At 40.2% G+C, this 26,582-nt stretch overlaps 2 protein-coding genes across 4 annotated transcripts in view; one reads left to right on the top strand and one right to left on the bottom strand.

The window, feature by feature from the left end:
* MRPL57 (mitochondrial ribosomal protein L57) overlaps positions 1-26,582 on the bottom strand; it is a 407,990-nt gene that overhangs the window by 1,219 nt on the left and 380,189 nt on the right. Inside the window, exon 2 of one of the 3 annotated variants that reach the window (XM_050766796.1) lies at positions 103-152. The gene's annotated coding sequence lies outside the window, so the exon portion shown is untranslated. Of the gene's footprint in view, positions 1-102; positions 217-26,582 lie in introns of those variants that run through there. The other 2 variants (XM_050766795.1, XM_050766794.1) reach the window with 2 other exon arrangements.
* Positions 132-25,626, top strand: SKA3 (spindle and kinetochore associated complex subunit 3). Its single transcript, XM_050766746.1, has 9 exons — positions 132-434; positions 6,363-6,424; positions 6,540-6,705; positions 10,644-11,055; positions 17,066-17,151; positions 18,929-19,014; positions 21,124-21,327; positions 23,099-23,217; positions 24,064-25,626. Coding segments are annotated over exons 1-9 (1,239 nt in total). The 5' UTR covers positions 132-331; the 3' UTR covers positions 24,065-25,626.

Here is a 26,582-nt window from a genome sequence, read left to right on the forward strand (position 1 = left end):
GAGTTCCCGCACCGCCTCCCCTCCAGAGAAGCGGGGAGCCCAGCTAAGGCCAGCAGGCGAACAAGGCGCTTCCTACAGGACTGAATTCGCACAGGTACTCACCGGTCGGTTCCTCAGGACTCCGCGGCTGCCGGCAGACGCTGCGGCGTAAGCGCACCTGTCTCGCGGGGTCTCCTGGCGCCTCGGCGAGAGACTTCAGCTCTCGCGAGAGAGGACTGCGTCTGCGCAGAGCCGAGGACGCGTCCGGCGCCGATTCAAACTAGTGGCGGGAGGCTGTGAGCTGAGGGGTGTTGTCCGCGTACGCCTGGAGTCCTTCCCGGGTGTGCTCAGCATGGACCCTATCCGGAGCTTCTGTGGGAAGCTGCGGTCTCTGGCCAGCACGCTGGACTGCGAGACGGCCCGGCTGCAGCGAGCGCTGGACGGAGAGGAAAGCGGTGCGTGAGGCGGGCTGCCAGGGCCCGGTGCGCGGGGTGCGCCGCGGGAGGAGGGGCGTGGCGAGTGGAGGGTGCGGCCCGCGGAAACCGCCAGGCACTGACGGCGTGGACGGCCGCCTCCAAGGCGCGGAGTGGGTGCTGAGTGTCTCCATGCTCGGCGTTTGGCGTTAGCGTAGCTCCCGGGCCTGTTTATGGTTTATTCCTAGGAACTCTTATCGCGTGTCCCTTTTAGTCCCATGTACAACCCCAAGGCTCTCCTGAGATAATGAAAGTGGCACTATTTATGTTGTGAACAGAGACAGCAGCGCTTAAGAGTAAGAACCTAAGTTGACAGTTTGAGCTCATAATACATATACTAATTTATACGTGATATGCTTTCGTCACATACAATATATGTGCTTGTCAATAAAATACCATGTAAACCTAAACAGATTATCTTAGAATCAAGCTATTTAACGTTGTTCTATACACGATACTTTACACATATAGTGACTTTTTTCTCACCCAGGTGGTCAACAGTTGCAGTAAACCTCTGTGTTTTTCCCACTAAACCGTATTACCAACACAAACACTAGTACTCGACAGTGCTGGGGTTTTAAAAAAATGTGTATAAATAAAGCAAAATTCACCATTCCCCTTTTTATTGGAGATTTTTTAAATTGTTGAAAAAGTAGTTCAGATTTTGGAATTATTTCATAAATGTCATAATTGTAATGTGCTTTAAAATATTACACCCTGCAGACTTTTACTTTAATTATGTAATGAATGATCTCCAGTCACTTGAAAATGCCTATTTCTGCCGGGCACGGTGGCTCACGCCTGTAATCCCAGCACTTTGGGAGGCCGAGGCGGGCGGATCACGAGGTCAGGAGATCGAGACCATCCTGGCTGACACGGTGAAACCCCGTCTCTACTGAAAACACAAAAAAAATTAGCCCCCAGCTACTCGGGAGGCTGAGGCAGGAGAATGGCGGGAACCCGGGAGGCGGAGCTTGCAGTGAGCCGAGATCGCGCCACTCCACTCCAGCCTGGGCGACAGAGCGAGACTCTGTCTCAAAAAAAAAAAGGAAAAAGAAAAAAATGTCTATTTCTGTGACTGTAAAATCAACATATGTGCATTGTAGGAAATTTAAGCTATGGAAAAGTAGAAAGAAAATAAATACCCCGTATCCATGGGTCATGCCACACCACTATTAATATTTTAGTAGCTTTTCTACCATTCTTATTTTAGGGCTTTTTTGTTTTTATTTGATTTTGTGATAGTACTATAATAGACACAAAATTGCATTGACATTTTTGGATGCTTTTTCTTTTTTTTTTTTTTTTTTCCCTGAGATGGAGTCTCTCTGTTGCCCAGGCTAGAGTACAGTGGCGCGATCTCGACTCCTCCAACTTCCACCTCCCAGGTTCAAGCGATTCTCCTGCGTCAGCCTCCCAAGTAGCTAGGATTACTGACTCACGCCACCACGCCCAGCTAATTTTTGTGTTTTTAGTAGAGATAGGGTTTGACCATGTTGGCCAGGCTGGTCTGAAACTCCTGACCTCAAGTGATCCGCTTCGGCCTCCCAAAGTGCTGGGATTACAGATGTGAGCCACCGGGCCCAGCCTGGAGATTTTATATATATATAAAATATACATATATATATATAATCTATATATAAAATGTATAGAATCTCCATTTTAATATATTTTATATATTTATATTATATTTTTATATATATATTATATATATTTATATATTTTATATATTTATTTTATATATAATATATATTTTTATATATTTGTATATTTATATATCACATATATTTACATGTATTTATATAAGATAGCTATATAATATATATTTTTTATGTATTTATATATTTTACATATATTTTGCATATATTTTTATATATTTTAATATATATTTATATTTGTTTATTTTTATGTATATTTATATACATTTTATATATATATAAAATTTCTCATATATATATGTGAGAGAGAGAGACTTTCCATAAAGCTCATCCTAATTTATTTTCCTACCGACATATTGACTCTGCATAATCTGCATTTTCTTCTGTGTTTACAAGGAAAACTTGGAATAATCATTCAATTCCTGTCCCATATGCGTTATAGAAAATGTGGAATTGTAATTAGAGACAATGGTCACAAACAATCTCGCCTTTTATGATCACAATGATGAATAATTCAGTTGGTTGACTTCTAAATATCTTTGAGATATAATTCACATACCATAAAACCATTTAAAGGATACAATTTAGTGGTTATTAAGATATTCAGAGTTGTGCAATTATCACAACAAAAAGTTTAGATTTTCATCACTCCTAGAAGAGATCCCTGTGCCCCTTAACGGTCACTCCCCTTTACCCCATCCACCACACCAGCTTTAAGCAACCATGAATCCACTTTCTGTCTCTATAGATTTGTCTATTCTGGACATTTCATATAAATGGAATTATAGAATTTATAGTCTTGTGACTAACTTATTTCACTTAGTGTAATGTCTCAGTGTTTCTCTATGTTGTCGCATGTGTCATCACTTCATTCCATTTTATTGCTGAGTATATTCCATTGTATGGTCCTACTACATTTTCGTTATTCACTAGCTGATAGACATTTGAGTTGTTTCTACTTTTTGGCTATTATGAATAATGCTACTGTAAATATTCACATGTAAGTTTTTGTGTTAATGTGTTTTTAATTCTCTTGAGCATATATCTAGAGGTGAAATTGCTAGGTCATATAGTTTAACTTCTTGAGGACTTGCCAGATTTGTTTTTCCAAAGTGTCTGCATCATTTTACATTTGCACTAGCAATGAATAAGGGTTGCAATTTCTCCACACCCTCACCAATGTTTATTATTATCTTTTTTGCTGTACTTATTCTAGTGAGTATGAAGTGGAATCTCAATGTGGTTTTGACTTGCATTTCCCTAATGAAAACTGGTCAACTTTTAACAGGTGGAAGAAGAAGGAGACCTTCAAGGGAGATGTGTTTTAGAAAAGGGAAATATAATTATTTTACTACTTTTAGGCCTGGTGTGGTGGCTCAGGCCTGTAATCCCAGCACTTTGCCGGGCTGAGGTGGGCAGATCACTTGAGGCCAGAAGTTTGAGACTAGCCTGGCCAACATGGCGAAATCCCGTCTCTACTAAAAATAAAAAAATTAGCCGGGTGTGGTGGTACACACCTGTAATCCCAGCTACTGGGTGGGGGCAGTGCTAAGGCACGAGAATCACTTGAACCTGGGAGGCGGCAGTTGCAGTGAGCTGAGATGAGGGCACTGCACTCCAGCCTGGGTGACAGTGAGACTCTGTCTCAAAAAAGAAACAAAAAATAACTCCACTTCTTTTAAATTAGCTGGGTGGGGTGGTGCATGCCTGTAGTCCCCAGCTACTTGGGAATCTGAGGTGCGAGGATTGCTTGAGTCCAGGAAGTCAAGGCTGCAGTGAGCCATGACTGCACCGCTGTACTCCAGCTTGGGTGACAGAGTGAGAACCTGTCTCAAAAAAGTTAAACGAAAAAACTACTTTTACATCATATGTAACACCCACTGATTAATGACAAAGGTGACATGCAGTGGGTAAAGGATGCCTTTTCAGTAAGTTGTGCCAGGTCAATTGAATATCCATATGGAGAAAAAGAGTGGATCTTGATTCTTATGACATGCTGTATACAGAAATCAATTCCAGATGGGTGTAGCTCTAAATGCAAAAGTTAAAACCATAAAGCTCTTACAAGAAAATGTGAGAGAGACACATATCTTGTCATTGGCAAATATTTAAAAAATAGAAACCAAAAAGTGCTTGTCATAAGGGAAAAAATGGATAAGTAGGACTGCCTTAAAATTAGAAGATTTGGGCCGGGCGCAGTGGCTCACGCCTGTAATCCCAACACTTTGGGAGGCCAAGACGGGCGGATCGCAAGGTCAGGAGATCGAGACCATCCTGGCTAACACGGTGAAACCCCGTCTCTACTAAAAATACAAAAAATTAGCCGGGCATGGTGGTGGACGCCTGTAGTCCCAGCTACTCGGGAGGCTGAGGTAGGAGAATGGCATGAACCTGGGAGGCGGAGCTTGCAGTGAGCCGAGATCATGCTACTGCACTCCAGCCTCCTCGACAGAGCAAGACACCGTCCCAGAAAAAAATAAAATAAAAGATTCGGCTGTGCACAGTGGCTCACACCTGTAATCCCAGCATTTTGGGAGGCCGAGGTGGGTGGATCACCCGAGGTTAGGAGTTCAAGACCAGCCTAGCCAACGTAGTGAAACCTCGTCTCTACTAAAAATTAACTGGGCATAGTAGTGGGCGCCTGTAATCCCAGCTACTCAAGAGGCTGAGGTGGGAGAATCACTTGAACCCCAGAGGTGGAGGTTGCAGTGACCTGAGATCAGCTACTGCACTCCAGCCTGAGCAACAGAGTGAGACTCCATCTCAGAAAAAAAAAAAAAAAAAAAAAAAAAATTATCTTCAGATGGCCATTAGGAATGTGAAAAGACATTAATTTCATTAGTAATCAAGGAAATGAAAATTAAGTCTCAATGTAGTATAGTTGCATACCCACCAGCATAGCTAAAATGAAAAAGAGAAAATTACCAAGTGTTTGGAAAGATGTGGAACAAATGCACTTCTTATGCACTGCTGGTGGGAGTGCAAACTGTAAAAATCACGTTGGAAAACTAGCAGTATTTACTGAAGTTGAACATATGCGTAACATGTAATCCAGCACTTTTTCTAAGTCTCTTAACATACAGAAATATGAATACATTGGTACCAAAGACATGTTCTAGAAAGTTCAAAGCAAGAGTATTCATAATAGTTCCAAACTAGGCACAATCCAAAGTGTTTCAACAGTAGAATAAATAAATCTGGTATCATGCAGTGGAAATACTACACAGTAATGAACATGGATTAGATTTGAACTTGGAGGAATGTAACAGTTGAGTGAAAGAAGCCAGTCGCAAAAGGGTGCGTATTGTATGAGTCCATTACATCAAATTCGTAAGTGGTAAAACTGCTTCGTGGTGTTAGAAATCAGGGTAAGGTGGCCGGGTGCGGTGGCTCACACCTATAATCCTAGCACTTTGGGAGGCCGAGGTGGGTGGATCACTTGAGGTCAGGAGTTCAAGACCAGCCTGACCAACATGGTGAGACCCTGTCTCTACTAAAAATGTAAAACTAGCCGACGTGGTGGCGCACACCTGTAGTCCCAGCTTCTTGGGAGACTGAGGCAGGAGAATAGCCTGGACCCAGGAGGTAAAGGTTGCAGTGAGCCAAGATTGCACCATTGCACTCCAGCCTGGGCAACAAGAGCAAAACTCTGTCTCAAAAAAAGAAAAAGAAATCAGGGTAAAGTTTACCCTTGTGGGGAAGGGAGAGGCTATAAGAGGGCTTCTAGAGTTCTAATAAGGCTCTGTTTCTACTTCTGTTTCTTGAGCTGAGGGCCAGTTATGCAGGTATGCTCATTTGATAAAGTTCATTAAGCTACGTACTTAGGATTTGTATGCTTTTCAGTGTGTATGTTATACAGTTATGTTACTTAATGGGGATGCGTTCTGAGCAATGTTAGGCAATTTTGTTATTGTGCAAACATCATAGAGCATATGTAACACAAACTTACATGATATGACCTACTGCACACCTAGGCTATATGGTGTAGCCTGTTGTTCCCAGACCACAAACCTGTATAGCATGCGACTGCATTGAATACTGTAGGCAACTGTAAGATTATGGTAAGTATTTGTGTATCTAAACATATAAAAGGTACAGTAAAAAATATGGTATTATGGTACCACTGTCATATGTGATCTGTCATTGAGCAAAATGTCATTATAAGGTATATGATTGTATACTAAGTATACTTTTTCTTCCTCCTTTTCCTTACACTTATTGGACTTTTTTTCTTTCAATATTCATATTGAAGACTTTGAAGATTATCCAATGAGAATTTTATATGACCTTCATTCAGAAGTTCAGACTCTAAAGGTATCACTCCTACAATATTAATTTATGATTTTTCTGTGACGAGTAATTTTTTTGTCCTAAATAGATTTAGTCAGAAGTCAGAGAAATTAAAATGTATTTTCTTTATTCATAAAAGGATGATGTTAATATTCTTCTTGATAAAGCAAGATTGGAAAATCAAGAAGGCATTGATTTCATAAAGGCAACAAAAGTACTAATGGAAAAAAATTCAATGGATATTATGAAAATAAGAGAGTATTTCCAGAAGTATGGATATAGTCCACGTGTCAAGAAAAATTCAGGTTTGAATAACTTCATTTTATAGCATTTGTTTTAGTATTAAAGAAACAAGGCAGCCTGATTCACTAAAACAACTGTAGGCTTGGCCATGGTTTTTAATTCTAGCTCTGTCATTATCTGATGCTTATTTGATAAACATTTAGTCAACTCTCACTGTGTGGTATGCTTTTGGAGTGCTAATCAGGGGTGCAATATAAAGACAGTCCTTGCTTTCCTTTCCAGAATGCCAAATGAAAGCTAGCACAATGCTATATTTAGCACATTTAGGCTAGATGGCCTATTAGATGGAAAACTACAAGATAAATCTTCGTAACTTGGGATAGGTGGTTTCTAGTTAGCCCTGCCAATAAAAGCTGAGAGACCTCAAGGCATGTTATTTCATTTTTCTTGTTCACAGTTTTCTCTTCTGTAGGAAGAGATATTGGCTATAAAAATTTGACAGTCAAGTCATTTTTTGGTTCTAAAATTTTAATGAAGGGCAGTCTATCATAGTGGTTTAGAATTTGGAGCCAAAATGCCTGAGTTCAAATCTGTATTCCACCGCTTAATAGCTGTATTATTATCTTTGTCAAGTTACTTAATCTTGTGCCTTAGCTTCTCATTTGTAAAGTGGGAATATTTAGTGTATCTATCTTATGATATTGCATAAGGATTAAATAAGATAAAGTTTGCTTAGAGCAGTGCCTAGCATGTCAGTCACCCAAGGTTAATTATTAACTGCCATTGTTATGCCCATACCTCTGAATGACTAACTTCAGTGTCTTCATTTCTATTATTAAATTGAACAAGGTTTTTTTTTTGGTGTTTTTTTTTTTTTTTTTTTTGAGACGGAGTCTCGCTCTGTCGCCCAAGCTGGAGTGCAGTGACTGGATCTCAGCTCACTGCAAGCTCCGCCTCCCGGGTTTACACCATTCTCCTGCCTCAGCCTCCCGAGTAGCTGGGACTACAGGTGCCCACCACCTCGCCCGGCTAGTTTTTTTTTTGTATTTTTTAGTAGAGATGGGGTTTCACCATGTAGGTCAGGATGGTCTCGATCTCCTGACCTCGTGATCCGCCCATCTCGGCCTCCCAAAGTGCTGGGATTACAGGCTTGAGCCACCGCGCCCGGCTGAACAAGTATATATTGAGGATGTGTATGGCAGGTAAGTTAAACAGTCCATGTGAGACGGGCACAGTGGCTCATGCCTGTTATTCCAGCACTGTGGGAGACTGAGGCAGGAGGATCACTTGAGGCCAGGGCTACATAATGAGACTCTTGTCTCTACAAAAAATTGTTTTACAAAATTAGTTGGGCATGATGGTGCATACTTGGAGTCCTAGTTATTTGGGAGGCTGAGGCAGAAGGGATCCCTTAAGCCCAGGAGTTCAAGGCCGCAGTAAGCTACTATCACGCCACTATACTCCAACCTGCATGACAGAGTGAGACCCTGTCTCAATAAATAAAATACACACATACATACATACATACATACCTACATACATACAAACAACCCATACCACCACCACCCCCCCACATGGTATCATAGAATTTAGTTGACTTTGGTGTGAAAGAGCCATAGAGTCAAATACTGGCTCCACCAGTTATTACATGTGTGACCTTGGGTAATTTCTGTAAGTTGCTTTTTCCTCACTTATAAGATGGGGATAATAATATGTCCCTATGGAATACTGATAATGATGATTTATTACTCTCTTAAATGACAGTCCTGTGATAAATACATCAGTAGGTTTTTAGCAACTCTTGTAACATTTCTCAAAATTTACAGAAAGCATAATGCCAAAACAACTCAGTGACTCAGAATCTCTTCAAAGGAACAAAAACTATGAAATCAAAATATGAAACTTCAGAGATTTAAACTCAAGGCTTTTAAAAACAAACAAGAAAGTATATAACCGGCCAGGCACTGTGGTTCATGCCTGTAATCCCAGCACTTTGGGAGGCCAAGGCGGGCAGATCACCTGAGGTCAGGAGTTCGAGACCATCCTGGCCAACATGGTGAGACCCTGTCTCTACTAAAAATACAAAAATTAGCTGGGTGTGGTGGTGTGTGCCTGTAATCCCAGCTACTCCTTAGGCTCATGTAGGAGAATTGTTTGAACCCAGGAGGCAAAGGTTGCAGTGAGCTGAGATTGCACCGCCACACTCCAGCCTGGGTGACAGAGCAAGACTCCATCTCAGAAAAACAAAAGTATATAACCTATTAATGGTTGAGAAACTATATATCTTTGAAATGCTCCCCTATTATTTTTCTCAACTAGGTGTTTGATATAGGTGTTCCAGACTAACTTAGGATAAAAACTTATCTTTATATAGCAGTCTTTGCTGTTTAGCTTGGGCATCTGGAAGTGATGAATCTAAAATAATATCATATTCTATGTTAAATATGGAACACAGTTGATTCCATACTGTCATGAAATTTTAAATTATAGTTTCAGGCCAGGTGCAGTGGCTCACGCCTGTAATCCCAACACTTAGGGAGGCTGAGGCGGGTGGATCACTTGAGCCCAGGAGTTCAAGACCAGCCTGGGCAACATGGCGAAACCCTATCTCTACAAAAAGTACAAAAAATTATCTGGGCATGGTGGCACACACCCGTAGTACCAGCTGCCTGGGAGGCTGAGGTAGGAGAATCACCTGAGCCCAGTGTTGTGTGTGCAACTAGCTGGGGCTAGTGTCACTGGTAGTAAAGGAATTTACCAAGACAGTGGTAGGTAGAGAAAGGCAGATTTATTAAAGTATGAAAATACATTGCAAGGTTGCAGTGGGCAGTACAGCAGAGAAGAGGCTGTCTGCAAAGAGGCAGAGGCTGAAGGGAAGTTTTATAGGGTCATGCTGGAGGCGGGCTAGGTACAGAGCAGGGTTGTTGTGACCAGGCATGGTGGCTCACATGTGTAATCCCAGCACATTGGGAGGCCGAGATGGGCGGATCACTTGAGCTCAGGAGTTCTAGACCAGTCTGGGCAACATGGTGAAACCCTGTCTCTACCAAAAATACAAAAAATTAGCTGGGCATGGTGGTGCATGCCTGTAGTCCCAGCTTTGGAAGTTGAGACTGCAGTGAGCCGAGATTGCCACTGCACTCCAGCCTGGGGGACAAAGTGAGACCCTGACTCAAAAATTAAAAAAAAAAAAAAAAAAGTACCTGCAGGTTGTTTGTGATTAGCCTTTTCTCAGAACAATTGTTCATTGTTCTCCCCAACCTGGGTCCTTCCCCCATTGTTGCCTACATCCGGATCTGTGATAGTGCCACTGCACTCCAGCCTGGGCAACAGTCAAAGCTACAGAAAATATATTCTGATGCTCACTAAAGTATGAGAGAAAAAAAGAAAATATTAAGAAAAACTAGTAAATCACATTAAGGATATAAGAAAATTGGACTTTTATTTGTGAATATTAATTTTTCATCTTGTAACACTTTAACTTGCTTTCCTCCTCTAATGTATAATCACAATGGGATATGGGTGCACAAGAGATACATGTCGGAACTTTATTAAAGGGACAATTGAAATAGCATTTCAGCTGAGTGTGGTGGCTCATGCCTGAAATGCCATCATTCTGGGGGCCAAGGCAGGAGGATCATTTGAGCCCAGGAGTTTGACACCAGCCTGGGCAACATAATAAGACCCAATCTCCACAAAAAATTTAAAACTTAGCTGAGCATGATGGCACACCTACAGTCCCAGCTACCCCAGGGGCTGAGATGGGACGATCACTTGAGCCCAGGAGGTCAAGTCTGCAGTGAGCTGTGATCACACCTCTGTACTCCAGCCTGGGTGGCAGAGCGAGACCCTGTCTCAATAAATAATAAATAAATATGTTTAGACAATCGGAACTTTTGCTGATTTGGGAAATTTCAGATAAGCTGTTTTCTGTTGTTTTTGTAAACATGAAATTTTCTGTTTTGATGTTTGACCAGAATATTCTGATTTTTCCTCCTAGTACACGAGCAAGAAGCCATTAGCTCTGACCCAGAGTTGTCTAATTGTGAAAATGTTCAGAAGCCTGATGTGAAAGATGATCTTTCTGATCCTCCTGTTGCAAGTAGTTGTATTTCTGAGAAGTCTCCACGTAGCCCACAACTTTCAGATTTTGGACTTGAGCGGTACATGGTATCCCAAGTTCCACCAAACCCTCCACAGGCAGTGAACAACTATAAGGAAGAGCTTGTAATTGTAACTCCACCTAGCAAGCCATCACTAGTAAAAGTACTAAAAACTCCAAAATGTGCACTAAAAATGGATGATTTTGAGTGTGTAACTCCTAAATTAGAACACTTTGGTATCTCTGAATATACTATGTGTTTAAATGAAGATTACACAATGGGACTTAAAAATGTGAGGAATAATAAACGGTAAGCAGCTCTGTTAAAAGGCAATTTTCTCTAGCTTTCTAAACCTTTTGTATTTATTGATTTTTTTCCAGAAGAAATATAATGTTTCAGACAACATTTTTCCTTTAAAAAGTTTTCAGATATTTATTTATTTCAGTAGGTTTTAGGGGAACAGGTGGTGTTTGGTTACATCAATAAGTTCTTTAGTGGTAAGATTTTCAGATACTTTATATTACAGATCTTCTCGAATCACCAATACTGTCAATAAAGTGTGAGCCATCGGTTTCTTCAGGTGAGAGACTATAGAAGAAGTGATAAGGGCCTGAAAAAAAGATGGTATTTGTAGGGATAGAAAAGAGGGAATAAAATTAAAGGGGTAAAATTAGTAAGAACTTGTGATTGATTTGCTCTGGAGACTTGGGGAAAGAGGATGATCTAGGATAAACCCCGAGTTTCTGTTTTCTTGCTTGGGATGATAGAGAGAACAGGAGAAGAATACCTGGAGTACGGGGGGTAGGTGATGTGTTTACATGTTGATTTTGACATTGTTAGTGCCTCTTCATGCTTAGGCATTCTAATATTAGTTTAAAGCTCAGTGAAGAAGTCAGTGCTGAACTAGATTTGGGAGCCATTAGCATGGAAATGGTGATTAAAACCGCGAGAGTTACAATGAAAGTACCACTTATCAAAGTAGCCAAGCAGTGTCTAAAGATCAATACTTATCATTAAAAACTTACTATTAAAGAAAGAAAATAAACATTCATGTCAAAGAGTCAGAAAACCCCACAACTCTGGGGAAAAGAAGAAACACTAAAGATAACATAAAATTCTAATCCAAAAGATTTTTAAAAGAGTTGAATTGATAAACCTAAGAACTGGTCCTTATCTAAACATAAATACAAATAACAGAACTAAGAACTAAGGACTGTGTTGTGTGTTTTGTTTTCTTTTGTTTTGTTTTGTTTTTGAGATGGTCTTGTTCTGTCGCCCAGGCTGGAGTGCAATGGCTCAATCTCAGCTCACTGCAACCTCCACCACTGGGTTCAAGTGATTCTTGTGCCTCAGCCACCTAAGTAGCTGGAAGTGCAGGGGCACGCCACCACATTTGGCTAATTTTTGTATTTTTAGTAGAGACAGGGTTTCACCATGTTGGCTGGTCTTGAACTCCTGGCCTCAAGTGATCCACCTGCCTCGGCCTCCCAAAGTGCTGGGTTTACAGGCGTGAGCCACTGCCTGGCCTATGTTTTTATTTTTCTAAGCTATCAGAAAATATCATAGGGTATAGTATTGGGAAATTTGAAAATTTCAGATAAAGTTTTGGAAAATAATACAAAGTGATAAAAATTGACTTGAAGTAGAAAACCTGGATAGAGCAGTAATCAGAGAAGAAAACTGAAAAAGTTATCAGATAACAGGACAGGCACAGTGGATCACTTGAGGTTAGGAGTTCAAGACCAGCCTGGCCAATAGGATGAAACCCTGTCTGTATTAAAAATACAAAAAAATAGCTGGGTTTGGTGGTGGGCACCTGTAATCCCAACTACTTGGAAGGCTGAAGCAGGAGAATTGTTTGAACCCAGGAGGTGGAGGTTGCAGTAAGCTGAGATCAAGCCACTGCACTTCAGCCTAGACAACAAGAGCAAAACTGTCTCCAAAAAAAAAAAAGTTATCAGATAACAAGCTCCAAAAAGCTCTGAGCATGGATGGTGTTCTGGATGAATCCTTTCTAATGTTATGTCATGTCATGTCATGCTGTTGTCATTGTTTTGAGATAAGGTCTCGCTCTGTTCCCAGGCTGGAGTGCACTGGGGCAATCTCAGCTCACTGCAACCTCCACCTCCTGAGTTCGAGTGATTCTCGAGCCTCAGCCACCCGAGTAGCTGGGACTACAGGCATGACCACACCTGGCTAATTTTTCTATTTTTAGTAGAGATGGGGTTTTGCCATGTTGCCCAGGCTGCTCTTGAACTCCTGGGCTCAAGTAATCCACCTGCCTCAGCTTCCCAGAGTGCTGGGATTATAGGTGTGAGCTACTACGCCCAGCCTAACATCATTCTTGATGCTCTGGCCAGTGTAATGAGATAGGAAATAAGAAATATTTCTGTGTTGCATTTCTAGGCCATTTTGTACCTAGGCAACTCAAGAAAATCACATGAAAAACTTACAGAAATAATAAAATTCAAGTAAGAGGCTGATAGAAGATATATATTTTATATAGTTACATAGGCAACTTTTTCTTTTCTTTTCTTTTCGACAGGTTCTTAGTCTGTCACCCAGGTTGGAGTGCAGAGGCATCGCCATAGCTCACTGCAGCTTCGACTTCCTAGATTCAAGCAGTCCTCCTGCCTCAGCTTTCCAAGTAGTAGGTGGGGCGACAGGTGTGGACCACCAGGCCTGACTAATTTTTTTTTTTTTAACTTTCTGTAGAGTCTCACTATGTTGCCTAGGCTAGTCTCTTAAGTCCTGGCCTCAAGTGATCCTGAAGGTATTTTTGAAGTAAAGATGATTCAGTAAATTATACTGGAACAATTAGTTAACTGGAAAAAAAACAAGTCGTCTCTACCTCGAGTCAATATAAAATAAAGATAGATCAAAAAGATAAATATTTAGATAAATTATTTAAAAAGTAAAAGAAAATATAGATAAATTAGCTGTTTAAACAGTGAAAGGGTATACTGCAACTATCAATATGTTTGTAATTGCAAGAAAGTGGTAATGATTCGACATCTTAACAATAATTGCTTGTTCTATTCAGAAATATGGAAGGGAATATGAGTCAGGCATGGTGATTCATGCCTTAGTCCCACCTGCTTGGGAGGCTGAGGTGGGAGAATCACATGAGCCTGGGAGTTTGAAACCAGACTGGGCAACATAGCTAGATCCCACCTCTAAAAGAATAAAAATAAAATAAATAGACTGGAACATGAAACATATAAAGGATAAAAAATAAACCAAGAAAATAATTGCATTGAGGACTATGTTACACACATACTGACAAGAAACCACTAACACACCAAAAGCTACCTAGGCAATGGACAGGAACAGATATGACTAATAAATATTTTAAAAACAGTTTTGTCTATCAAAATAGTACAAAGCATGTTTGTTTTAACTGTTAGAAGAGTACAATGAAATGTGTGTTCATATATCATTGTCAGGAATGTTTCATGGAAATAGTTGATTCTTTTTTTTTTTTTTTTTTTTTTTTTTGAGATGGAGTCTCGCTCTGTCCCCCAGGCTGGAGTGCAGTGGCCGGATCTCAGCTCACTGCAAGCTCCGCCTCCCAGGTTTACGCCATTCTCCTGCCTCAGCCTCCCGAGTAGCTGGGACTACAGGCGCCGGCCACCTCGCCCCGGTAGTTTTTTTTTTTTTGTATTTTTTAGTAGAGACGGGGGTTAGCCAGGATGGTCTCGATCTCCTGACCTCGTGATCCACCCATCTCGGCCTCCCAAAGTGCTGGGATTACAGGCTTGAGCCACCGCGCCCGGCCGGAAAGAGTTGATTCTTAAGTGTTTAAAACCTTTTACCTAGTCATTTTACCTCTAGGAAAACTTGACAAACATTTTGGCACAGTAGTATTTATTACAGCCTTATTTTAAATGGGGAAAATTGGAAAGAACCAAAATAGTTAACAGTAGGAAGTAAATTATGGCATGACAGCAAAGCTAGAAATCATAGTAAAGAATATGGATAGATTTGATCACATACAAAATTTAAACTACTGTATCATAAAATGTTTGACCAATGACAAAGCAGGAAAAGTTTTATAACATGATATAATATATGTGCATATATATGTTATGTAATTACATAACATGTTTTAAAAACCCATATGCAGTAATTGGTGAAAGACATCCCATTTTTAAAACGAGCAAAGACATGAATTAACCAAAGAAGAGGCTGGGCGCAGTGGCTCACGCCTGTAATCCCATCACTTTGGGAGGCCGAAGTGGGTGGATCACTTGAGGTCAGGAGTTTGAGACCAGACTGGCCAACATGGTGAAACCCTGGCTCTACTAAAAATACACAAATTAGATGGGCACCTGCACTCCCAACTACTCAGTCGACTGAGGCAGGAGAATCACTTGAACCCTGGAGGCAGAGGCTGTAGTGATCCGAGATCGTGCCACTGCACTCCAGTCTGGGTGACAGAGTGAGACTCCATCTCAAGATAAAAAAAAAAAAAAAAAAACAGAAGAAATACAATTGACCAATAAGCATATAAACACTTTTAGCGTTGCAGGTAATGAAGGAAATTCAAATACAAAAATAAGATGTCATTTTTCAACTATCCAGATGCACGTTTTTATTTCCAAGTTTTAACTAGGTTTGTTAATGTTAAGAGAGAATACCAAAAAAGACAGGTTATATTCAATGTTGATAAAGACATAAGAAAATGCTTTTATAATGCTGGTGGCCATTGGTGAATCAATCTTAGGGAAAGTTGCCAGTGTATATAAAAGCCTCTATGAAATTTTACTTAAATGAACACATTCAAGGAAAATAATCAAAGTGTGCAGTTATATAGATATAAAACACTATTATTTCATTTATAGTTCAAAAGCACAAAAATTATATTTAGAGTACACAAATAAGTAGTTAAAGTACCAAGCAAATCTAGATAGAAATTTACCTCTGTTGGGCAGAGATGGGTACCAAGTTGGGAAGCTTCCACAGGGGACTACACAGGTACTAGTAGTAGTTTTTCTTTCTCTCTTTCTTTCTTTTATTTTTAGAGACAGGGTCTCACTGTCCTATTTTAGTTCTTTCCAATTTTCCCCTATTATAAATAAGCTGTAATAAATACTACTGTGCCAAAATATTTGTTGGGTTTCCCTAGAGGTAAAATGACTGGGTAAAAGGTTTTAGACATTTGAAAACCACCTCTTTCCATGAAACATTCACGACACCCAGGCTAGAGTGCAGTGGCAGGATGGTGGCTCACCGCAACCGTCAACTGGGTTCAAGTGGTTCTTCCACCTCGACCTCCTTTGTAGCTGAGGTTACAGTTATGTGCTGCAACTCCCAGCTAATTTTAATATTTTTTATTTTTTGTAGAGATGGGGTCTTGCTATGCTGCACAGCCTGGTCTCCAACTCCTAGCCTGAAGAGATCCTCCCACTTTTGCCCCACAACATGCATAAGCCACTATGCCCAGCCCTTTTATTTTTAGAGATTTTATACAACATATATTCTTTTGCCATACTGTATATACACTTTTAAAAAATGTTTACACAATGACCAGGCATGGTGGCTCACACCTGTAATCCACACCTGTAATCCCAGCACTTTGGGAGGTCAAGGTGGGTGGATCACCTGAGGTCAGGAGTTTGAGACCAGCCTGGCCAACATGGTGAAACCCTGTCTCTACCAAAAAAATACAAAAACATTAGCCAGGCACAGTGGTATGCGCCTATAGTCCCAGCTACTGGGGAGGCTTAGGTAGGAGAATCACTTGAAACTGGGAGGTGGAGGTTGCAATGAGCCGAGATTGCACCACTGCAGTTCAGCCTGGGAGTAGATCGAGACCCTGTCTCAGAAAAAAAAGAAAATGTTTGCACAAGATGTTAAAGACAGCATGGGTCATTATGTTTAAATTCAAAACTGGAAACTTATAAGTGAAAATCAATCCTGAACTATCTTGTATTCAGTGATATTCTCTTTATAACTATTTTACAGACATCTGTGTAATTGTCTAGGACAATGATAATCAGATGACAGGATCAGTCATTTTAGTCTTAAAAAAAATGGCAAGTTTTTAATCTATATATGTATACCAGTTATAAAATTCCACTTTAGGATTTTGAAGCCCCATGAGCTACATAGTTCCTTTTTTGAACTAATAAGTTGAAGTTAATGGTCCTTAACCATTTTATACCATGGATATATATGAATTTGCTTCATGGGACTTCTATACCATAAAGCATAACTGAATATTTGTCCAAACTTGATATTTAGTAAGGTTAAATTTTTTCCCAGAGATTGGATGTTAACTTTTTTAAACTTGTAATTTCCCTATGAATCACACCAGTGAGGAGGCCACAGATACAGAATCCAGGCCCAATGATAATGTTTTTGCCACTCCCGGCTCCACTATCCAGCAGCTGGAAAAAAGTGGTAAGTATAAGAATCAAGTTACTTCTCAGGAACATTTTTCCCAAACTATCTTTGAACAAAATTGATTTCATCATCTTAGACATTCTAATAGTTTTCTTCATCTGTTTAATTCCTAATGTTGGATTACATTAACTACCATTTCATTCAGCATGATTTTGTCCAAGAGAAAGAAAATTTTCTGGTATGTTTTTAATACTATTGATTATATTCAGTATTTGTCAGCTTGTTTTTAACATTTTGATTTGAAACATATATATTTATTTACCAATCTTTTGATGTAGAGCCATGGTACTTTTTCTTTTAACCTATTGATTAGAGTTGTACATTATCTTTCTTATATAAACCACGCACAGAATACCTCAGCTGTCATTTTAAATTTTGGTTTCTTTTGAATAGCTCAGCAACTTAAAGAAAATTTTCATACATTGTTTTCATATTTGTCCCAGCAAACATGAAAACATTGGTGTTCATGAAAAAGCAAGATTAAAAAATCCTAGAGTTTTGTGATTTTTTTGTTTTGTTTTCTTTGAGACAGGGTCTTACTCTGTTGCCCAGGCTGGAGTGTAGTGGCATGATCTTGGCTCACTGCAGCCTCAGCTTCTCAGGCTCAAGCAATCCTCTCAAGTAGCTGGGACTACAGGCACACACCACAACGTCCAGCTAATTTTTGTATTTTTTGTATAGATGGGGATTTGCCATGTTGCCCAGGCTGGTCACAGTTGTAGACTACTCATTGCAACCTCTGCCTCTTGGACTCAACCAATCCTCCCACCTCAGCCCCCAACGTAGCAGGGACTATAGGCATACACCACCATGCACAGCTAATTTTTGTATTTTTTTGGTAGAGGGGTTTCACCATGTTACCCAGGCTGGTCTCAAACTCCTGGACTCAAGTGATCCGCCCACCTTGACCTCCCAAAGCACTTCATCCTTTTTAATTGATAAATAGTATTCTACTGTATATATGAGCCATATTCATTTGCTGATTAAGAGGTAATGTTTTTATTTTTTATTATTATAGGCAGTGCCCTAAGGAAATTTTCCGTAGTGCATATGTGTATTTCTCATCTAGGAGTAGAACTGCCAGGTCAAAGGGCATGCATATTTTTACTTATTCTAGAAAATGCTGAATAGTCAGCTATGAGTGGCTGTTAAGATTTATCTTCTCACTAGTGGTGTTGAGTTCCTGTTTCTCCATCTTTTCCAGCACTTGATGATTTTTAGACTTAAAATATTTTGCCAGTTAGATCGTTTTTCTAACATTTACCTTTTCTCTTTGTTGTTTTTTAAGGTTGCCTCGATGATACTATGTGTCCTAGATAGCAATTGTCTGTATATGCATGGGTCTCTCTTGTTCTTATCTTTAATTTTTCCATCCCTGGTTAATGTTACACTGTTTTTAACTATTGTACCTTCGGAGTAAGTCCTGCCATCTTGGAAGGCAAGTGACCTGTTCTCCCTCTTCCTCCTCCTTTGTCAGAAGTTTGATAATTTTCTCCATAAAGGTTTTACACCATTTTTAATAGACATATTTGTAGGTATCTTGTCTTTGTTGCTACTGTGAAAAGTATCTTTTTTCAAATTATATGTGTAATAGTTTGTTGCTTTTATGTTTAGTATACATTACAACTGTTTGTTATTGTGTATTGCTCTTGCATCCTTGCTGAATTTTATTAGTGCTAATGGTAATTACATATGTGAATATGAGATTTTTTTTCCTGTCCAGTTAAGTATACTATAGTTACAATTTTCTGTGACCATTTTATGTGTCTTTCAGATGCCGAGTATACCAATTCTCCTTTGGTACCTACATTCTGTACTCCTGGTTTGAAAATTCCATCTACAAAGAACAGCATAGCTTTGGTAAGTTTCTGTAAAATTGAAAGCCACAATCTTTCTCCTAAAGACTCAGATACACTACTGCTTGCAGACTCAAAGAGGCTATTTAGAAGACATGGATGAATCCAGCTTTTAGGAGTGTATTTACAGTGCATTTCTGGAGGGTAGCTTGGCAGCATAAGTCAATTGCTCTGAAAAGTATTTTTCTTTTTTTTCTTTTGTTTTTGTTTCTGAGACCGGGTCTCGCTCTGTCACCCAAGCTGGAGTGCATTGGCGCAATCTCGGCTCACTGCAACCTCCGCCTCCCGGGTTCAAGCGATTCTAGCTTGTCTAGAATCAAGCTGTCTTGCCCTCCCGAGTAGCTGGGACTACAGGCGCCTGCCACCACACCCGGCTGTTTTTTTTTATTTTTAGTAGAGACGGGGTTTCACCTTGTTAGCCAGGATGGTCTTGATCTACTGACCTTGTGATCCGCCCGCCTGGGCCTCCCAAAGTGCTGGGATTACAGGCGTGAGCCACCAAGCCCGGCTAAAAAATATTTTTCATACCCTTAAACCATATCTCAGAATTTTTTCTAAGGCAAAGTGGAACAAAGATTTAAAACAAGTTACAGAGTAAGAAATAGCATTATTTGTAAGCACAAAACATGGGAAACGGTATAAATATCGAATGATATCGAAGAACTAAAACACAGCAAGGCATATCCATAAGATCAGGTATTATGTATACTATCATGTGTTTTTCAAAACAGATGAGAGCATATAAAAAGAATATTTTCAAGAAATATTAATCATATGGAAAATTATGTGTGTCTACGTACACACACACATGCATATGTACACACATATGTTTTAAGGAAAAAGAGTGGATAGAAACAGCAAAGTGTAGTTATCTCTGGGTGATAAAATTATGGGTGATTTTGTGCTTTTTTTCCCCTAAATTTTACCAGTGAATAATCAGATTTCATCAAATCAAAACCTTATCCCTCTTCAGTCAGTATGGTCACTTAACCAATGCTACGGAAAACCAATACTGTGTTAGGGCATCCAATAGAATTTTCTGTAATGATGGAAATGTTTTCTAATCTGCACTGTCCAGTATGGTAGCCACTAATCACGTTATTGAGCACTGAAAATGTGGCTAGTATATCGGAAGAATATTTAATTCTTTAATTTTTATTTAATTTTGATTAACTTAAAATTTAAAGAGTCCCGTGTGGCTATGGCTACTATATTGTACAGTGCAGCTGTGGATGAACATAGGGCTGTGTTAGCAATTGAGGTATCAGGTTATCTGCCTGTTAGTACCTGCCATTTACAATTAATCTACTCCTTATGTTCACATGGAAGGTACCCTACTGAGGTGACCCTCTCTCTCTGTTAAGTCTGACCTGAGAGAGATGGAGCGACTTACCCAACTGGCTGGTTTAGCATGAATAGTCTGCATACTAAACTTACCTCTGATCTGCTTTTTTCCTCTTGGGAGGGCATGTGGTAACACTTGTTCATTCATGCTGTGATTTTCCTCTGACTACACTCACTGTTGCCTAAGATGGGGTGGGTATATCCATCTAAATCTTTGGTTCATTCTATTTAGTTATGACACTAAGCTTTTTTTTTTTTTTTTTTTTTTGGTGAGATGGAGTCTCACCCTGTCACCCAGGCTGGAGTGCAGTGGCGCAATCTTGGCTCACTGCAACCTCTGCCTCCTGGGTTGAAGCAATTCTCCTACCTCAGTCTCCTGAGTAGCTGGGATTACAGGCACGCACCGCCACACCTGGCTAATTTTTTATATTTTTAGTAGAGACAGGGTTTCACCGTGTTGGCGAGGCTGGTCTCAAACTCCTGACCTCATGATCCGCACACCTCGGCCTCCCAAAGTGCTGGGATTACAGGCGTGAGCCACCGCACCTTGCTGACATTAAGCTTTAACTCAGCCTTTATTGGTAATGAAGGTGATATTTTGTCGTCTGTATGCCATTTGTTCTTGATTTTGTTTAGAACTTGGTCAGAGAAGATGGGGCATATGGGGGCCTACTTAGAGACCCCAACAGAACTAACAAATGATTAACCATTTTTGATTACTACATTATGTTATGTTACCATAATTTAATGGTTTATTTTTATTCAATAGGTATCTACAAATTACCCATTATCAAAAATAAATAGTTCACCCAATGATTTGGAAGTTAAAGATCATGCTTCGTTGGTTTTAAATTCAGACACATGCTTTGAGAATTTAACAGATCCCTCTTCACCTACGATTTCTTCTTATGAGAATCTGCTCAGAACACCTACGCCTCCAGAAGTAACTAAAATTCCAGAAGATATTCTCCAGGTTATTTTTCCAGGCTATTTTTTTTTCTGATATTCTTTTCAAAATGAAATACTTAAAGACCTGAAACTGCATGTAAACTGTCTTATTTATCATTGAGCTAATGTGCTAATTTTGGTGATGAGAAAATCTAAGTTCTAGGCTGTCAGGACCTCATTTTCTAGTACTTGTTCAACTGTGGTTTCCATGTCGATCATGGTTCCATTAGAAGTGTTGCTGGCAAAGTCAGAAAAGTCATTTACCCTGCAATTTCCCAGAACCAGGGTATCATGAATAACATGTCAGTGCTTTTTGAACTTGAGACTTGTTGGACCTCAGTTTAGGAAACACTGATTGATGTATATTAGAATACAGTTATGTGCTGCATAACGATTTGGTCAATAACAGACCGCATATGCCGCAGCAATGATAATATGATACTGTATTTTTACTGTACATTTTCTATGTTTAGATACACAAGTACTTATCACTGTGTAGCAAGTGCCTGCACTATTCAGACAGTTACATGCTGTAGAGGTTTGTAGCCTAGGAGCAATAGGCTGTACCATATAGCCTGGGTGTGCAGTAGGGTATACTATCTAGGCTTGTGTAAGTACTGTGATGTTCACACACGATGAAATCACCTCATGATGCATTTCTCAGAATGTATCCCTATCGTTAAGTGATGCCTGACTGTATCCGATTGTTTAGTATTTAACAGCAGTTACCATTAGTCTACTAATGACTTATAACAACTGCCAATTCTAAATAACCAGTCTGATTCTTTGACAGTCCCCCTCCTTAATAGAAGTTACAGTGTTTGGCAGTTATTACTTACACGTATGGAATTCTTAATAACCATTCTAGAAATCTTCCTGACTTACGGAGACCCATGAGAAGGATAAATCACTTAGGAAAATACTCAGATGCCTTTAGAACTGACTCATGCTGGGATATCAATAAAGTACTTGTTATCCTTTTTTCTCTCTTCTGCTTTTCTGGAAGAAATAATAAATTGCATGAAGAAGGAGCATCTTCTGTCTTTATGAAAATTATATAGTTTCCACTTCCCAACAGTTGCTTCATCTCTCCTTATTTCTATGTAAAAGGAAGGAAAGCTTATATTTAATATATCATCTCTTTATGCATGAAAAAATTCTAGCTAATATTTCATGTTCTCCTGTCATAATTTTTGTAATTGGTGACCTTCCTTTGAGCATTCATTTTACATCTTTCCTTTGTGTATTTTAACATCTTTGTTAAGGCTTAATTTGCTCTCGGGGATATATTGCTACTTGTTTTCACTAACCTCAGTCAGAATACATTTTAGGCTTTAAAAATCAGTCCTTCACATCCAAGTTACATTTCTAATATCCCCATCTTTTCATTGCTGTTAGCATGTCTTTTTTTTTTTTTTTTAGAACGAGTCTTGCTCTGTCTCCCAGGCTGGAGTGCAGTGGCATGATCTCAGCTCACTGCAACCTCCGCCTCCAGGGTTGAAGTGATTCTCCTGCCTCAGCCTCCCGAGTAGCTGGGATTACAGGTGTGTGCCACCACTCCCGGCTAATTTTTGTATTTTTAGTAGAGACAGGGTTTCACCTGTTGTCCAGGCTGGTCTCAAACTCCTGACCTCAAGTGATCCACCTGCCTTGGCCTCCCAAAGTGCTAGGACTACAGGTGTGAGCCACCACACCCAGCCCATAGCTTGTATTGAACATTTTATAACTTCTTCCAAATTTAGGTTATGTTGTTCATATGGCTCAATAAAAAGGAATTTGCTTTTTTTTTTTTTTAGCTTTTATCAAAATACAACACAAACCTAGCTACTCCAGTAGCAATTAAAGCAGTGCCACCCAGTAAAAGGTTCCTTAAACGTGGACAGAACATCCGAGATGTCAGCAACAAAGAAAACTGGTGAGTATGTTACCTTTGCAAAGAAAGTTCGTGTGTTATTTGAGGAGGACATTTAAAAATTAACATTTGACCATCCTGGCCAACATGGTGAAACCTTGTCTCTACTAAAAATACAAAAATTAGCCAGGTGTGGTGGTGCACACCTGTAGTCCCAGCTACTCGGGAGGCTGAGGCAGGAGAATCGCTTGAATCTGGGAGGCAGAGATTGCAGTGAGCGGAGATGGCTCCATTCACTCCGGCCTGGCAACAGAGCGAGACTCCGTCTCAAAAAAAAAAAGAAAAAAACATTTAAATGTTAGTAAAACTTTTGTTTTTAATTGACATTTGCCAGCTTAATAGCCTGTCTCTATCTTTTGATACAGGACTTGTGATCCCTGAATCTCAGATTCCCAAATTATCCAGTTTAATGATATCAGTGGGAATCTATCCTCAAATTTTTTTTTTTTTTTTTTGGGAGACGGAGTCTCGCTCTGTCGCCCAGGCTGGAGTGCAGTGGCCAGATCTCAGCTCACTGCAAGGTCCGCCTCCCGGGTTCACGCCATTCTCCTGCCTCAGCCTCCCAAGTAGCTGGGACTACAGACGCCCGCCACCTCGCCCGGCTAGTTTTTTGTATTTTTTAGTAGAGACGAGGTTTCACCGTGTTAGCCAGGATGGTCTGGATCTCCTGACCTGGTGATCCGCCCGTCTCGGCCTCCCAAAGTGCTGGGATTACAGGCTTGAGCCACCGCGCCCGGCCTATCCTCAATTATTTTATAAGTGTAAAATATATAGCCACAGTATTGTGTCATTTGTCTTAATGGCTTTTAATTATATTAAATTGATATTTTTTATTTGTATCTGTTGCAGAATTTCTAGTGAATCTATCCATTACAAGAAACTGAACAGAATGAAATTAAAGCAGAGCTGGACCGATTTTATCGTTCACATTCCCCTGCCTCTTTCCCCTTTTTAAACATTGACCCATTTTAAAGAGGAACATGAACATTAACATCATAATACGCTTTTTATGAAGTTTCGATAAAGTTTAACCTTAGTCTTGTTGACATGTAGTCCAGTCATTCACTCTTTAAGGATTATTAGTGTTTCATTGATACTAAATTACCCAGCTTAATCAACAGAATGGTTTAAGTAGTACCAGGAAGTAGGACAAGTAATTTTAAAAATATAAAGGTGTTTGCTACTCAGATGAGGCTGCCCCTGACCTGGCCAGGGAGACATTGCTGCCAGCCAGCTCTGCCTTCCCATCATCTCCTTTCAGGACCGTCCCACACCTTTTACTTCCTCAGTGCTGTCTGAAGATGCAGTTGCTGTTGTTTGCAAACAACAGGAACACCAGTTAAACTAATTAGGAAAAAAGGGAGATTTCCAGGCCTGGGTAACTATATACTGTGACCACTGGAGGTGGAGACAGGTCTCAACAGTTGGAACCAGGAACTCTGCTGTCAGGTTGTGAGTTTGTTTCTCTTTTCTCCCAGCTTTTCACTGTGTGGGGTCTTTTCTCTCACGTCAGTTCTTTCTATCACATGGCAGCTGACCTGTCACGCTCCACTCTTGAGCTTGGACACCCAGTAGACCCCGAACCTCACTCTAAAAGGTTCTGAGGGCTCGTCCTAGGCCAGGGGCCTTCCTGTGCGCTGTTAGCTATGGCCACGGGAGCCTCTAGAGCTGCCTGGTAGCTTCAGTCTGACCTGCTTATCAAGCCTACGATCCTTCTGATTTAATTACAACTGGAAAGTATTATCTAATTAAGTTCATGATAGTGCTTTTGGAGAACTTGTCAAATTACAGCCAATGAGAAAATAAGGACCTAACGTACTGTGGAGAACCATTAAAAATTTGAGAAGAAACAATTAAGTATTATGTCAATGTGCTTCAAAGGCTTAGTTTTGGGAATTTGATGCAGTAAAGATTACCCTGTTTTATGATGGTTCCTTGAAAGTCAAATGGGGGACCTGTCCATTGTGCTCTATTAATCTTGTCAGAAAACTGTCACCAAAACAAAACTTGATTTTGCCCTTGTTCTAGAAGTTACTGGGTAGTTTTAAGTATAATTTTTGTTAAATATAATGTAAAATAAAATTTTAAGATATCTAGTTTTGTTTTTCAAAATAAAGCTCTAGTCAGCTTTATGTATGCCATTGACTCTGAAATGTATACCAGCCTTTTACTGTGTACTGTGTGTATATGAATCCACAGAACCGGATGAGCTGCTTAGGGAGGGAATATATTCAAAGTATACCAAGGACCAAATCCTAGAGTTCTCCCAACTTTAGAGGATGGAAAAGGGCAAAGTCATCTAGGAAAGGAGACTGAGAGGAGGCCAGTGAAGTAGGAAGAAAGTATTTCAAGGAGAGTGACGATTCTGTCAGTATTGCTGAGAATTCAAGTAAAAAGAGGACTGAGAATTGACTGTTGGGTTTGGCAAAGTTGATGTTGACAACACTGATTAATTTTTATGGAGTGCTGGTACTAGAAGTCTGTAGTGAATGGAAGAGAAAACAGCTGAGGAGGTAAAACAGTGGCTTCAGACAGCTCTTTTGAGGAGTTTTGCTAAAGAAGGGAGGCAAGAGAACGGGCAGTAGCTAGAAGAGGTTATGTAGTGAAGAGGTTTTTTAAAGATGAGTGTATTAGTCTGTTCTCACACTGCTAATAAAGACACCCAAGACTGGGTAATTTATAAAGGAAAGGTTTAATGGACTCACAGTTCCACATGGCTGGGGAGGCCTCACAATCATGGCAGAAGGCGAAGTGGGAAGCGAGACACGTCTTACATGGTGGCAGGCAAGAGGGCATGTGCAGGGGAACCCCCCTTTATAAAACCATCAGATCTTGGGAGACATACTCACTATCATGAGAACAGCATAGGAAAGACCCACACCCATGATTCAGTGACCTCCCACTGCATCCTTCCCACGACTTGTGGGAATTCTGGGAACTACAATTCAGGTGACATTTGGGTGAGGACACAGTCAAACCACATCAGTGGGCAATAAAGACTGTTAAGCATTTCTGATTGTCTGCAAGGGAGCACCACTTGTTTAGTGGTGGCCCCTCAGTTTGTCCAAATCATATTTCCTTAACCCTTACCACCTCCCTCCTATGACCCTAGTTTCTGTTTCTTAGAACTGATGCTTCCAGCTTGTCAAGCTTCAGACATTGGGATCTTTCAAGTGTGTCTTCCCACTGCTCTTAAAATGAAATCCAAGATCTTAATTTTGGCTTACATGGCCCTATGTGATTTGACCGCAGCTTGCTTCTCCCTCCTGCCCCTTGTGCTCCAGCCACACCACCCTCTTCCACTCCTCCGTTCTTCCTGCCCCCGGGCCTCACACAGGCTGCTCTCATCTTGGAATACTTTTTCCCAC

Source organism: Macaca thibetana, chromosome 17 (assembly GCF_024542745.1).
Source record: "Macaca thibetana thibetana isolate TM-01 chromosome 17, ASM2454274v1, whole genome shotgun sequence".
Lineage (NCBI taxonomy): Eukaryota > Metazoa > Chordata > Mammalia > Primates > Cercopithecidae > Macaca > Macaca thibetana.

What these genes read in the sequence shown, in the direction of transcription:
- SKA3 (XM_050766746.1), top strand. Translation starts at nt 332, where the DNA reads ATGGACCCTATCCGGAGCTTCTGTGGGAAGCTGCGGTCTCTGGCCAGC. An exon ending in GCTGGACGGAGAGGAAAGCG is followed by an intron (nt 435 to 6,362) that starts GTGCGTGAGGCG and finishes TTCATATTGAAG; the next exon opens with ACTTTGAAGATTATCCAATG. An exon ending in CCAGCAGCTGGAAAAAAGTG is followed by an intron (nt 17,152 to 18,928) that starts GTAAGTATAAGA and finishes TGTGTCTTTCAG; the next exon opens with ATGCCGAGTATACCAATTCT.